The following is a 12,713-nucleotide window of genomic DNA, read 5'->3' as shown; positions in this document are numbered from 1 at the left end:
TCCACCGACGCCATCACTCGCCCACTCCCCCACCAATACAGCAAGGAAGCAACAGCGGGAGAGGCGACACGTGCGACGAACACGCAGCCGCAGAGTCCCATTGCTGCCGCCATGACCAAACAAGGTCGGCTGCAGGACTCAAAAAGAAGGGTAAATACCCGATCAAACGCTTTAGCATCACGTAGGAGCACCGCAACCGACACACAAGGCAAAACACCGTAAATCAGTCACCAAAACCAAAGCTCCTCCAACAAATTCATTGTGAAGCAAAAGAAAAAATTCACACAAACTAAAAAAAAAAAAAAAACAATGACGGTGCAGAGGCAATAAATGGTTGTGGTGCACAGCAGCCGTGGTATCACGCCATTCCCTCATCAAACAGCACCGCACAACAACGCACCGTGACGACAGCGTGCAATGACGACGATTGAGTAGCACACACAAAGCGGCACAAACCTTTCATCTCGCACTCGCTCAAATTTACGCTCTCAGTATGTACTGCCAACGACATCGGAAATGACACGGAAGAGGACTGTCCTGTCCATCCTCCTTCTGCCCACAACAGATCTTCCCCATCCTCCTCCTCGCCACACTCTGGGTGCCGCGAAACGCCGTCAAGCAAAGCCACGTGTACGGAATTCTCCAATGCGCTGGGCGGGGCTGGCAGCCACCCATGCTCATTCTCCCGCACACATCCTCTCCCACAACCTTCCCACACACAAAAGGGAAAAAACATGGGGAAGAGAAACACGCCGCACAACGCACGCAGAAGCACCGCCATCCACGTCGCGCCGCAAGATATAGTCATGCGCACAGCAGACCCACGGCCGCAACAAGAGGGACGGAGCGCATACAAGTCCACGGCGCTGTCCTTTACTTCTCTCTGCCCCGACGGATTGGAAGTACGCCCCACAGCAGATTGTGCCGAGTGGCGCCATACACTCACAGTGAGGCACAGCGCACATCATTTGCTCCCCTACAAGTGTACTCAACAGGCCGGGGCACGGCGTCCAGTCAATCTCCTGCCATCGCAATGGGGAACACAAACAATTGTCGTCGAGGAACATCAGTGCCTCTAGCAGAAAAAAAAAGAGAGGCAATAGGGGCATTTCAACAGCACGGTCAGCAGAGAGGCAAGAAATGGGACACAAGGACAAAAAGTGGCAGTGGACATGGCACAGACAAAAAAAAGTCCGCAGGGATTAAAAAAAGGGAAAAAAAAAAAGAAACAAAAGGGTAGGAGTTCAGAAAAAACCCCAAAAATATAAAAAAGAAAAGATGTTGATTCGGCAGGGATTTTACTTCATGTGCCGGTTCGGCACAAGACGACCGTGTGTTCTGTATAAATATTACCTGCACCAAGAATAAAAAATGAAAAAAGAAAAGTAAAACAAAAAAATGAAATTGTACTGCTCCACCAGCCCACACAACATCCCTCACTTTTATTGCGGCATCCGGCCTCTTCTTCCAATCCCCCCTTCGTGCAGGCCGTGGAATGCACAGCCGCAGGGCCGGCACCGCGTGTGGGCAAAAACAAAAGCAAACAATAGGGGGAAAAGAATTCGCTCATGACAGTGTGCAGCAACCAAAAATTAAAAAAAAAGGAAAAAAAGAATTACTGAGTATTACAAAAAAACACAAGAAAAAAAAAGGAAAAAAAAAAGAAAAGAACCCGCGGGGAATGCGCCACACAATCTCCGTGAGTACTCGCAATGTCACACTCTTCGGCTCACAAGACTGCCACAAGTGCACACAGTACCAGAAGAAGCAGCAACACACAAGACACGCGCACACGCGCAGTGCTGTCACCAAGTAAATCATGCAGGATCAATTTCGCGTCGGTGATCAGGGCGAGGCGGTCCTCTGGACTCATACTGCCATCGGATGCTGAGTGATTGGTTTCTGGAACGGAAGTGTCATTTGTAGCGGCGGTGCGTGGATGCAATTCGTCCGTAACATTCTCAGCACTCGATTCACTGCCCGCAAGAACACGGACAGACTGAGAGTCAGTCGGTTGTGCAATTGGAGCCTCTTCAACGTCTGCCAAGAAAGTCGTCAGCTGTGTGGCCTTCTGCTTTTCTTCCCCCGTCGCTGTGACTTTCACCGCAGTGTCCAGTTCTTCGGCAGCCGGATGTCGAATAGGAACTGTCCTGGCGTTGAGGTCTCCGAGGTCATCGTCAAACAGCGCGTCGTCGTGCAGAAGGAGATCAGCCACCGTCACATAGCTGCCCTCTTCATCTTTCTTATTGCCCGCACCAAAGAAGAAGTGTGAGATCCTGTGTGAACCAAACTGATCAGCGTTACGGTCCTGAGCCATTTCTTTTTCATCCGTCTCGTATATTCTTCTCCCATTAGCGTACACAAACCATTCATCATCGTTATCCTTTTGCACCGTCACTCGAATTGCCGTGTTTGTTTCCCAATTGCCAACATCACCGGACGGCTTCACCAAAAACTCCATCTTGTGAAGTGTGAGGTTCCAATTTCTTTCACTCGTGTACGACAGCTGAAAGAGCACCGTGCTGGCCGTGTCGTTCAGCCTCGCACCAATCAAAGGAATGGGGCTGCTGCCTGCCTCCGGCACCTCGTGGATGACCACCGTCGCCGAAAGAGTGAACTTGTTGTTTGTAAGGTAGTACGGCACAGTCTGCCCCATGTCGCCAACAGGCCACTGTGCCCCTGCTCCCCGGAAATTCACACCGCTCTCCGTGCTGGTCACTCCGCTCCCCACTTTGGCATTCACGCCGAGGTACTCGTCCTTCCATGCAGTCCCGTCCAATGTGCTGGACAAAAAAACAACCAGCCCTTCAGTGGGAACTCCCAAGGCGTTGTCCATTTCTTTCTATGTCTTCACCGCACACTTTATCCGCTCCAGCTGCTGAGTCAGGCGCATGGCAACAAGACTGTATGTCCCATCACCATTCCTCTTCTCGTACAGTAAAATCAACTCCTTATTATCCTCACTTTTCACCAGAAGAGAACTGGCGGCAGCGTCATCACCCTCACGGGATATCGGCTTAATTTTTTTTTACTACTCTTACCAGCGCGTCTAGCTATACAGTGCCATCTGAGTGCCGAAGAGGTGGTCGAGCAACGACAAAAGTTTCCTGCTATGAAGCAACTGCCATTGAGAGAACTTTCCGAGGCGAAGGTCCTGTTCAATGCCCAGCCGTTGGCGCACAGCCAAGGTGTCTGGACATTCTAGAAGCAGATGGTGCAAGGTTTCCTGCGGGCCGATTGGCGTGCTTGTGGAAGCTGGCTGATCCTGCGGCAGCAGGGATCGCCTCCTGGCACTGCTGTTTAGATGCCGTGTGGCGTCTGGGTTGTGTGCGCAGTGACTTCTGTGCTGTGCGGTGCTTCTCCGTGTGGGGAAAACCATGTCACAGAAATCGCACTTGAGCTCGGGAAGCGGTGGAGGATGCTCCGGATGAAATGACCGACAGTGACTGACGAGATTCGAGAATCCCGTCAATGTGGAATCACAGTGCGGACATTTCTCCTTCCGACGGCGTGTGAGGTTCCGTCTCCTTACTGGAGAGACGTCTTCCTCCCTCGCCGACGGGGGAACAGTGTCCGTCCCCGGTGCAGTTGGATCGTTGTTAGAGCGCATATATGCAGACTGTTCCGGTGAGATGTTGCAGAATCGGCATTGGTTCGTGCAATCTCTGACGGCCCAGTATAGTCGGCCCCAGAGCTCAGATTCCCCGCACCTTGCCCTTGCGAGGTGAACCAGTTCCTGACGGTGAAGAACCTCCTGAGTGATCAGGTCCTTACCGCTGAGATCTGATGGCCTTGTGCCGCAAAGCAAGTAGCGATGAGTGTATTGACGAATGGTGTTACGCCACTTGTTGGGGAGCTGGGTAGTCAAACATGTCGGCAGATCCGTATGCCATAAAGGTGCGATTCCTTGCTCCGTGTATTGTCCACTTTCCATAGTCTGCGTCGCATACTGATCTGCAAGCTCGTTAGCATGTATTCCGCAATATCCGTAACAAAACTGCAGGTGCACGGACCAGCCGGCACACGTCAGTGTTAATAGACGCTGCCAGATCTGATCCTCCGTCCAGTCTGTCTGACTGAGCGGGCCCTTGTTTAGAGCCGCTAGAAGAGACTGACTGTCCGTAACCACAAGCAGGGTTTTACGCCTGTGCTGGATACGAGGAATCATCAGCTTCTCTAGGGCTAGAAGCAGCGCACGGGATTCCGTCCTGCAGCTGCATGGGCGTGCACCGCAGTTTATACTGGCCTTTTCTATTATCTCCGATTAGTTGAGGGATGAAAGCAGTATTCCAACCCCTGCTGTCTTGGGAACGTCTACACCGCCATCGGTCGCACGTATCCACGATCGATGGCTGTGCAGCGCCAGAGCCTCTTCGCTGACTCTGCGCTTTTACCGTATCAGCTCTTCTTCGTCAGTTATTGAGTGGTCTATCGGAAGTTCCACACCGATGGTGACCCGGTGAGCGGAGGCCGCAGACCAGGGAGGAATGGAGCTGCGAAAGAACCGCTCCTCGCGTGGTGAGCTCCGTGGGATGCCGTAGCCCTTTGCGTATGCGTCTACAAAGGCATATAGCTCGTCCCGAGATAATGGCGAGATGCGGAAACCGGCGCGAGGCGAAGGCTCAGGCGGGGGTCTCCGCATCCAGTCCATCTGACATGCGCGTGTGTTATCAAATATTGAGAGCCGCGCGCGCAGGCAAAGAACGTGGAGCGGCGGCATATTAGCCTCCAGTAGCGCGGATTCCGGGTTGACAGTGCTCGGAACTCCGCTGACAATGCGTGCTAGAGTTGCGTACGTCTTCTGCATCTCATTCTTCGCTGAATCCGTCGCTACTGCCCATGTGAGCTCGCTGCCATAGCGTAATTTGGAAGCACCGTATCCAATGACGAACGTGCGTAGGTCATGTGGAGATGGTCCCGCCTCTTTGTGCGCTATGCAACGTAGCTGCGATATCCGTTGCGAAGTGGCAGCGCATTGCTTGGTGGCCGCCACATTTAGCGTCAGTCGTGGATCGAGATCCATGCCGAGAAGCTTCGTAGTTCGCGATGCCCCCATGGTCATGACTGGGATTTGACATCCAGCCACTACCAGGGGCCACCTTCCTTCACGATCATAATCTGACTCCGTGTGCGTGGATAGTGTGAACCAAGCGGCTTCACACTTTGACGGGTTAATGGCCAGGCCATTTTCCTGACTCCACGCATGCAGTTTTTCAAGAACCATGTTGGCAGTGGGAATGGCGTCTTCCCGGGACTGCCCCTTAACGATAATAGAGAGGTCGTCCGCATACATGTCTGCTGTGACACCCGCAAAGCTGTTCAGCAGATTGAGAAGTGGGTGTACGTAAAGGGAGAACAAATACGGTCCCAGCACGGACCACTGAGGAGCTCCTCGCAGCATGGGACGCCGAACGCTGTGTCTGTGACCAACTCGTGTCTTCGCGTAGCGACCACATAGAAAGTTTCTAAGCCACCTTCTACAATTCGCCCCCGGAATATTAGCCAGCAAGCGACTGAGGACTCGATGATCTATGGAGTCAAAGGCCTTGCTGAAATCAACCAACACCAGCAGAGTCCGATGGGGTCTGTAGTGGGGTTGAATGCCAATACCGCTCTTCTTGGGAAGGCTCACTTGGAAATAATGATTTCTATTATGCTCCACTTCGTGTATCAGGTGTGCCAGCTGCATCGTCGTAGTACGCATACTGCGATATGCATACTGGTGGGGGTGCGGCGTCCACACCCAAAGCAATCTCTTCAGTACCATTCTCTCAGCAACCTTACTCACAATGGAGGTAAGGCTGATGGGTCGATATGACTCAAGCAGTTCCGGCGAATTATCGGGTTTTAAGAGTGGAACGATGGTAGCGCGTCTTCACTCAACCGGGATCGTACCGGTCGTCCAACTGTGGTTAATGCAACGAAGAAGGAATCGGAGGCCCTTTGACGAAATATGTCGCAGTGCCTCACTGTAGACTTCATCCGGTCCGGGGGCCTTGCCATACGGCGTATTACGTAGCGCAGCAAGCAGTTCCGTACGATTAAAAGGTGCATCAAAAGGGGAGTGAAGATGAGCAACTAAACCAGATGTGGTGGCAGCTTCGTTTTTATCCTGTGGCTCGAAACTAGATGAGAGTGAAGAACCTGAAGTAAATGAGGCAGCAGACTCGCTGTTGTTCTGCTGCCCAAAAAGAAAGGAAGCATTAATGTTCAAAGATGCACTCTGTCTGTTGATGCCTTTGGAAAACCTAACTGCCTTGTGAGAGGGGTGAAATGGAAGAAAGATGCGATTGAGAGCATTCGCTGCTCTCCTTGCTGTTTTATAAGTGTGTTGACCATCTCCTAATAACATTGATGTGGGAGATGGAAGTGATGCCTTTTTTCGTCCGGAAATGTATTTCCATACGAGAGGCTCGCCTGGATTTAACTTGCTGATGCGGCGTAGATACGTGTTGCGCCAGCGCTCTCGGAGTAGGAGGAAGAATTGACTCCTTGTCCGTTGCATTTCTGCCTCACGGTCGGGCGTCGGTAACTGTAGATAGCGGGCCTTGCTGTCGGTAGCAATCCGCTCGGCTTCCATGAAAGTGTCGTCCCAAAGCCTGGGACCGTCCTTGTGCATGCCGCGGGAGAAATGTCGTCAATGCGAAGTTATAAGCGCTCTCGTGAAGTCTTTAATGCCGGTGGACTGCTTTTTATAGTCGTATGCCGGAAGTTGTGCGTCGAAGTCCTTGACGAATGAATCCCAATTGCACTCCCCCAACTGTAGAATATCCTAGGTGCCGAAGGGGGTGCCGAAGGTATGGTATCCTTAAATGCCTGATGCAGCGTAAATGTCAGCATATAATGATCACTAAGCGGCGACACGGAAGCTGACCAATCCGACACAGTCAAATGCTTTGACCATGTCAGATCGATACAGGATCGTTCTCTTGTGCCACGGGCACACGTGATCTCACCAGGGATGTTAACCAAGGTGAGTCCCGCATCCGTGCACAGTTCTAAAAATTCTGCAGCAACCTCGCTTGAAGAAGTCTCCAAGAATGGCTCCCACTGTGGGTGATGCATGTTGAAATCCCCGCACAGCAGGAGCGGTGTTGGGCTGGGTGGGCATTCCCCTCCGCGGCGAGACACCCAGCGCGACCCTTGACCGCTGCGCTCACGCAACTCCCTCCACTCCTCTCCCTCCATTCGGCAATCGCGCAGCCGCCGGCACATTGTCCCCGAAACAACACACAAGTGAAAGCGTCGTGGCATATCTCCCAAGAGAACAGAGTGGCAGCCACACGCTGCGGCCATCGTGCCGACAGGTGTGCCCTCGGACAACTTTGTTTTGGGGCCACACACACACCACGCAGGAATCACCCACAGCAACGCACAAAAAAAGGAGAGAGAGCCACGCACGTGAAAGGACAGAAAAACACGCAGCAGAGGTGCAGGACGGACAAGGAGGAGAAGAGAAGGCCAATAAGGCTCGAGATGGCACGGCAACCCACAAGACGCTTAAAGAAACAAAAAAAAAAAATTTAAAAAAAAGAAATTAAAACGCAAAAAACAGTCCCCTTGAAGAAGTTTTTCACGCTCACAAAAAACAAGAAAATTGAAACGAAAAAAAAAAGATTCCTTGAAGCAGTTTCCACACCCATAGAAATATAACAAAAAAAGAAAAAAGAAAAACATCGTGACGAAAAAAAACAAAGAAAAAAACACGTGTATATTCTTCCCGCAAAAGTAAAAATATATTTGCGTCAGCCGTTCAACCCCCTGGTGTCCTCACAACACCCACATTTCATTGGGACATTCAGTGCGTTGCTGCACATCTTAAATCCCTTCTTTACCGCACCATCGTCGTGGCGCTCAATGCCGACTGCACCTGTCGTCGGCCGACGGAAACACCAAAGACATCCCGCCATTCTCAAAATATTCCACTATAATACATATATATATAAGAAAAAAAGACAGGCCCCGCAATGCAGTCCCGGGAGGGAGAGCACGCCATTTAAATAATGAATTACACGGACAGAAAGGGGTGGTCCAATCGACAATAAAAATATATAAAACAAAAGGTACATCCGCACAAAAGTCAATTATTTCGGAGAGTGAGTGGAGAGATACATATAGCTCCCGCTGGTGGCAGGAAATCCTCACTGCGTTACGCCCCGTAGAGTTCCACAAAGCCGCACAGCCCCAGCAGCAGCAGCACCCGAGACATACCCTCACGCATGGAGCCGTCACCGCTTCCTTTTTTACCGTCACCGCTTCCTTTTTTACCGTCACCGCTTCCTTTTTTATCTTCACCGTCACCGTCACCGCTTCCTTTTTTATCTTCACCGTCACCGTCACCGCTTTCTTTTTTATCTTCAACTTTCTTGATCATTTTTAGTTCGCCGACACTCAGTGGGCGGCTGTACAGAAAGACGTCCTTCACTGTCGCATTGCTGCCGCTGTCTCCCTCGTCGCCCCCAAAGTAGAAGTATGAAACTTCAGTCCACCGCTCGTCAGGTGTTGGTAACATCGCCGAGCTCCCCACAATCACACCATCCACGTACACCAAGCCCTTTTTGCCGTCCTGCAGCATGAGCGCCACTTGGTATTCTTTCCCCGGCTCCCAAGTGCCACCCTGTACTGTTTTTGTCCCGTCATACAATGTCTCCCACTTACCGTCCGCACCGTACGACAAACCAATTAACTTCGTCCTCTTACTCCCCCTCAGACTCGCACCCAGCAGAGGAGTGCTCCCCTTCGGAACCTGGTGTATGTTCACCGTCGCCACAAGAGTGAAGTTGTAATCCACAAAGCCGTACTGTTTTATATCCCACCGACTGTTTACGGGCCATGTTGCCCTGGACCCAGGCCCCGTGAATTTGAAACCATTTTTGACCTTCGTTGCTTTCGTAACGCTTGCATTCATGCAACGGTAACCGTCGATCCACGTGTCACCACCGGACGACGTATTGGACAAGAATCCAACCAGACCAGCCGTGGGTATAGACGACTCGGAGAAGGAGGCGTCCAGCTGTGCCCAAGTACTGAGGACGGACTTGATCGTATTCAGCTCCTCAGTCAGGTGGGCAAGTGAAACGGCTGTACTGTCTCTAATGCCCCTCTGTTGTGAAAGAAAAAGCTCATCATCCGAGTACAACAAAGTGTTGGCAAACGTCTTATTCTCAGCAGTGTCCACAGAAAACGGTCCAAGATGAAACGTGCGGCTGTTGTCCGTGATCCAAAGGTGGAGTGCGTTGGGTTCATCCACTTCCAGAGAATGTCTCACTTTCTGTGTGTACAGCATGACCTTCCTTCCCTCAATGGTCGCGGTGATGAGAGCATCCACACGCAAACTTACTTCCGGAAGTTCTGGACCTGATTTGAGCCACACGCCCAAGAGTGTCCCAAAAGCTCTCGTCCACGTTTTCCCCATGTCACGCGACTCAAACACCTTGCGGCCATCCTCGCAATAAGTAACCATGAGAAGTGTTCCCTCCTCCCATTCGGTGATGCGGGGGGAACGGCATGCCGCAGAAGAAACGCCCTCTGGTATCTCCCACTTTTGGCCGTCGTCCGTCGAATAAGTGATTAGGGAGAAAACCTTATCATTTTCATCCTTCGCCGTAAGAGGAAACACAAGCGTGCCATTCCCCATCACAATTCCTGAGCCACCACCACCCAAAAATTCCTTTAGGTCACCTTTATTATTAGGAGAGTCAGTTTGGAACAGCGGTTTGGGTTCGCCCCAGTTGATCGGTTGACTCTGCTGAACTTCCGTGGACTGCGTGGCCTCACCCTCAATCACTTTAATGTTCCATGCCTCGGTCTTCCAAGTATCATCAACATTTTCACGCCACTCTTCATAGCTCCCCACTAGCAGAAACACTTTATTGCCCCTTGTAATTCCGGTGGGTAGCTTCGCAACACCCACACGATACTTACTATTCGTACTCTCAAGGACAGTGTGTGCCTTCCAGTTATCTTTGGTTACCTCAGCAACAAGAGACTGCCACGTCTCTGGAGCCTTGATGTACCCGGCAACAATATCAGAAGAACTGAGATCAATCGCTTCTGGAAAATCTGTATGTTTGGTGCGGCCTTCGACAAATGCAATCATCACTCCACCAGCACGGACGAGAGCGGGTGAAGCAAAGATATCCTTCACTTTGCCTTCACCACCACTTTTTGGTACCACCTGCGTCTTATTCGGCAAAAACATGGCGATCTCCTGCGGCAGTTGCAAATCCCCTGACGCTGCCTCATCAGCGGTCGCAGCGCCACTGCCGCAGCACATCCACGTCACAAGGAGGAGGAGAAGCGGCACCGCAGAGTAGAAGAGATGCCGGGACATGTTGGGCCTCTGCAGCTCACTCTCTCTTCCTTCCCTCCTCCTTCCGCTGGATCCGGTCACGCGGCGACGGTTGTGTGTGCGGGGTGCCTTCACAGCAGCAACACGTGAGAGCATGTAAATATGTGTGTGTGGGCGGTGTGTGTGCTGTTGGTCCTTTCAGTGCCTTCAAATTTCACAGTAGCGATTAGCGTTTAGTCGTAACTTCCTTCTTGAAGGAAAGCAATAAAAAAACGGCGGAAAAAAGGCAACACAATGGTAATACACACCGCCACCACTCAAAGCGAAGCACAACATCAACATCCCCGCAGCCATTACCCCCCAGCGCTTCTCAACAGCACACAAAAATTAAGGAAAAAATTTGGGCAGCCTCCCAATGAGGGCCGCGGGCAATGGCCCTGCAAAAAAGACAGATGAGAGGGGGCCACGTGTGCAGTGAGGAAAACGAGAGCTGCACTGCAACGACACGGCGACGTGATGCCCCGTTGGGAGCATCGAAGCAGACCAGCATGTCACGTGCAGGAAGAGTTGCTTCTCCCGCTGAGCAGAGAAGAAAAACGGCCTCAGCAGCCCAATGATGAGAGGTCGCCTGCACCTCCTCGCGGCACCTGCAAGCTCTGCAGGCACGCAGATGACGCTCTCCTGCACTTATGACAGCCGTCACATCCTTCACTACGGCAACCGCATCCTCTGGCACCACACGCCGCAGTCGATGTGCACGGTCTCCGTCTCCCTCCCTCCTGTCCCTCTCCCTGAGAACTCATCGGTGGCCGTGGCACACTCACCAACATGTCAGAAATCACTTGTTTTTCTTCTTTCCCTGCAAATCGCACGGCAGCACCGCCAAACGCAGTTCGCTCCTCCTTTCGCGGATTCTCTTCACACAAACCTCACGCCACTGCCCTCCACCCGGCTCTGCTCATGCTGCCCTCTTCGGGGTAGTCGCAGCAAACTCATTTTCATTATTGTCTTCAAACAGCATTTTGGTGCCGTCTTAACAAGCCTCAAAAAAACCACTCAGAAATAGTCATCCCTGTTAAACGCCTGTTACACAACCATAGAAGCCCTTATCAGCAATCTATTCCTTTTTTGTTTTTCTTTCTTTTAACCGGAAAAAGGATTTGCTCACAAAAACACAAATGTTGTGCGTGAAGAAATGCCCGACGCAGAAGCGAAGGTGAGGTATTAGAAAAATCCCTTTATTGGTGCTGTCTTTCACCCGAACAAGACGTTTTTTTTTTTTTTTTTTCGTTTTTTTCTTTCGTGGGGACGTCAAACAATTTTTAACAAAAGCGTCCACGCCATTTAACCATCCATTGTTGTTATCCCACCCGCTTCTCTCGGGCCACATCGCTCAACACACCGCCAGGGTGGCTCCCGAGGCTCACACCAATTTACCCCACAGAGCAGACGTCTTCTACGCGGGAAAGTCTGCTCACAATGGCGATGCGATAAGTCAGTCAGATTTGTTGCACGTTTTTCAACAAAACTCCTTCCACCCACTCTCTCTCTCTCTCTTCCAATACGAGTTCCCATTCTCCCCTCACTACAGAGGCACACCTTGTGCATTTCTTACCTTCTTCCCATCGTGGTCTGTGGACATTACGCCCAGGCCGCAGTCCATAAAAGTGACGTTCTCAAACAACTAGCCATGAAAGACGGAGAAAATATTCTCTTTTTGATTACTGTTTTTTTTTTTTTTTTCGAACCATAAAATTTTCTCACGGCCACAAAACACAGTGAAAATTTAGAAACACGGAAAAACAGACATACCGCTGAAGAATTTTGCATAAATATTATTTTCGCTGCAGTGCCGTCCATGGAGTCACATGTCATCCCTTTTCCTACCGGGAAAAAATGAGACGAGCAATAAAACCGGAGACAGCTTCCTGGCCGTACGGAACGTACGAAAGAGAATACCATATTAAACATCCGTATTGTAGCAAACCGCAGAGGCTACAAAGGAGGGCGGACTTATAGGCGATAGCGACAATCCAAGTGATAATCAAGGAGCTAATGTAGAGCAGGGAAGAAGTGCGGCGGTACTCATCAAACATGTAATTAAGTTGCGCGCGGGGACCCATAAGTATAAAAGTACTCGCCAAAGACATGAGAGACCCCAAGGTAGATAAAACCGAGTACTTCCAATAGTACCCAATGCCCAAGGAGACCCAACCCATAAATGAAGAGAAAAATCCCAATGCCGTGAAGAGTACGTAACCCTGAATCCGTGAGGACCACGAAAGCCCCTGAAAACATTGTTCATCATTGTCGTTTACAACTTCCTGATCCACCACCTCCACGGGTATCGTCATGGGTCCAAACTTTTACCCTACCCAGACTTGTTTGTGTTATATACGTTGATACTGAATCTTCACCTCTC

The 12,713-nt window shown here is 51.0% G+C and overlaps 4 protein-coding genes across 4 annotated transcripts, besides 8 other annotated features; all 4 read right to left on the bottom strand.

The window, feature by feature from the left end:
- Positions 1-11,229: part of a sequence feature (areas not merged during assembly with more than two copies in the genome that could not be assigned to a particular haplotype) that runs on past the window's edge.
- On the bottom strand, positions 359-808 carry Tc00.1047053504769.150 (uncharacterized protein; the record flags this gene model as incomplete). The annotated part of the gene is made up of 1 exon (XM_812402.1): positions 359-808. The coding sequence occupies one exon, from the start codon at positions 806-808 to the stop codon at positions 359-361; it is 450 nt and encodes a 149-aa protein (XP_817495.1).
- Positions 1,630-1,671: a sequence feature (T-rich).
- Positions 1,730-2,836, bottom strand: Tc00.1047053504769.140 (trans-sialidase, putative; the record flags this gene model as incomplete). Its single annotated transcript, XM_812401.1, has 1 exon — positions 1,730-2,836. One exon carries the CDS (start codon positions 2,834-2,836, stop codon positions 1,730-1,732), a length of 1,107 nt encoding a protein of 368 aa, XP_817494.1.
- Positions 3,022-7,092: a mobile genetic element.
- Positions 7,503-7,552: a sequence feature (T-rich).
- Positions 7,644-7,704: a sequence feature (T-rich).
- On the bottom strand, positions 8,150-10,447 carry Tc00.1047053504769.100 (trans-sialidase, putative; the record flags this gene model as incomplete). Its single annotated transcript, XM_812400.1, has 1 exon — positions 8,150-10,447. The coding sequence occupies one exon, from the start codon at positions 10,445-10,447 to the stop codon at positions 8,150-8,152; it is 2,298 nt and encodes a 765-aa protein (XP_817493.1).
- Positions 11,230-11,567: a sequence feature (haploid, non-Esmeraldo-like haplotype).
- Positions 11,562-11,592: a microsatellite.
- Positions 11,568-12,713: part of a sequence feature (heterozygous, non-Esmeraldo-like haplotype) that runs on past the window's edge.
- On the bottom strand, positions 12,175-12,645 carry Tc00.1047053504769.89 (uncharacterized protein; the record flags this gene model as incomplete). Its single annotated transcript, XM_812404.1, has 1 exon — positions 12,175-12,645. The coding sequence occupies one exon, from the start codon at positions 12,643-12,645 to the stop codon at positions 12,175-12,177; it is 471 nt and encodes a 156-aa protein (XP_817497.1).

This window comes from Trypanosoma cruzi (assembly GCF_000209065.1).
Source record: "Trypanosoma cruzi strain CL Brener chromosome Unknown tcruzi_1047053504769, whole genome shotgun sequence".
Lineage (NCBI taxonomy): Eukaryota > Euglenozoa > Kinetoplastea > Trypanosomatida > Trypanosomatidae > Trypanosoma > Trypanosoma cruzi.
Note: the sequence above shows the minus strand (reverse complement) of the source record. Positions and strands in the feature narration are given on the sequence as shown.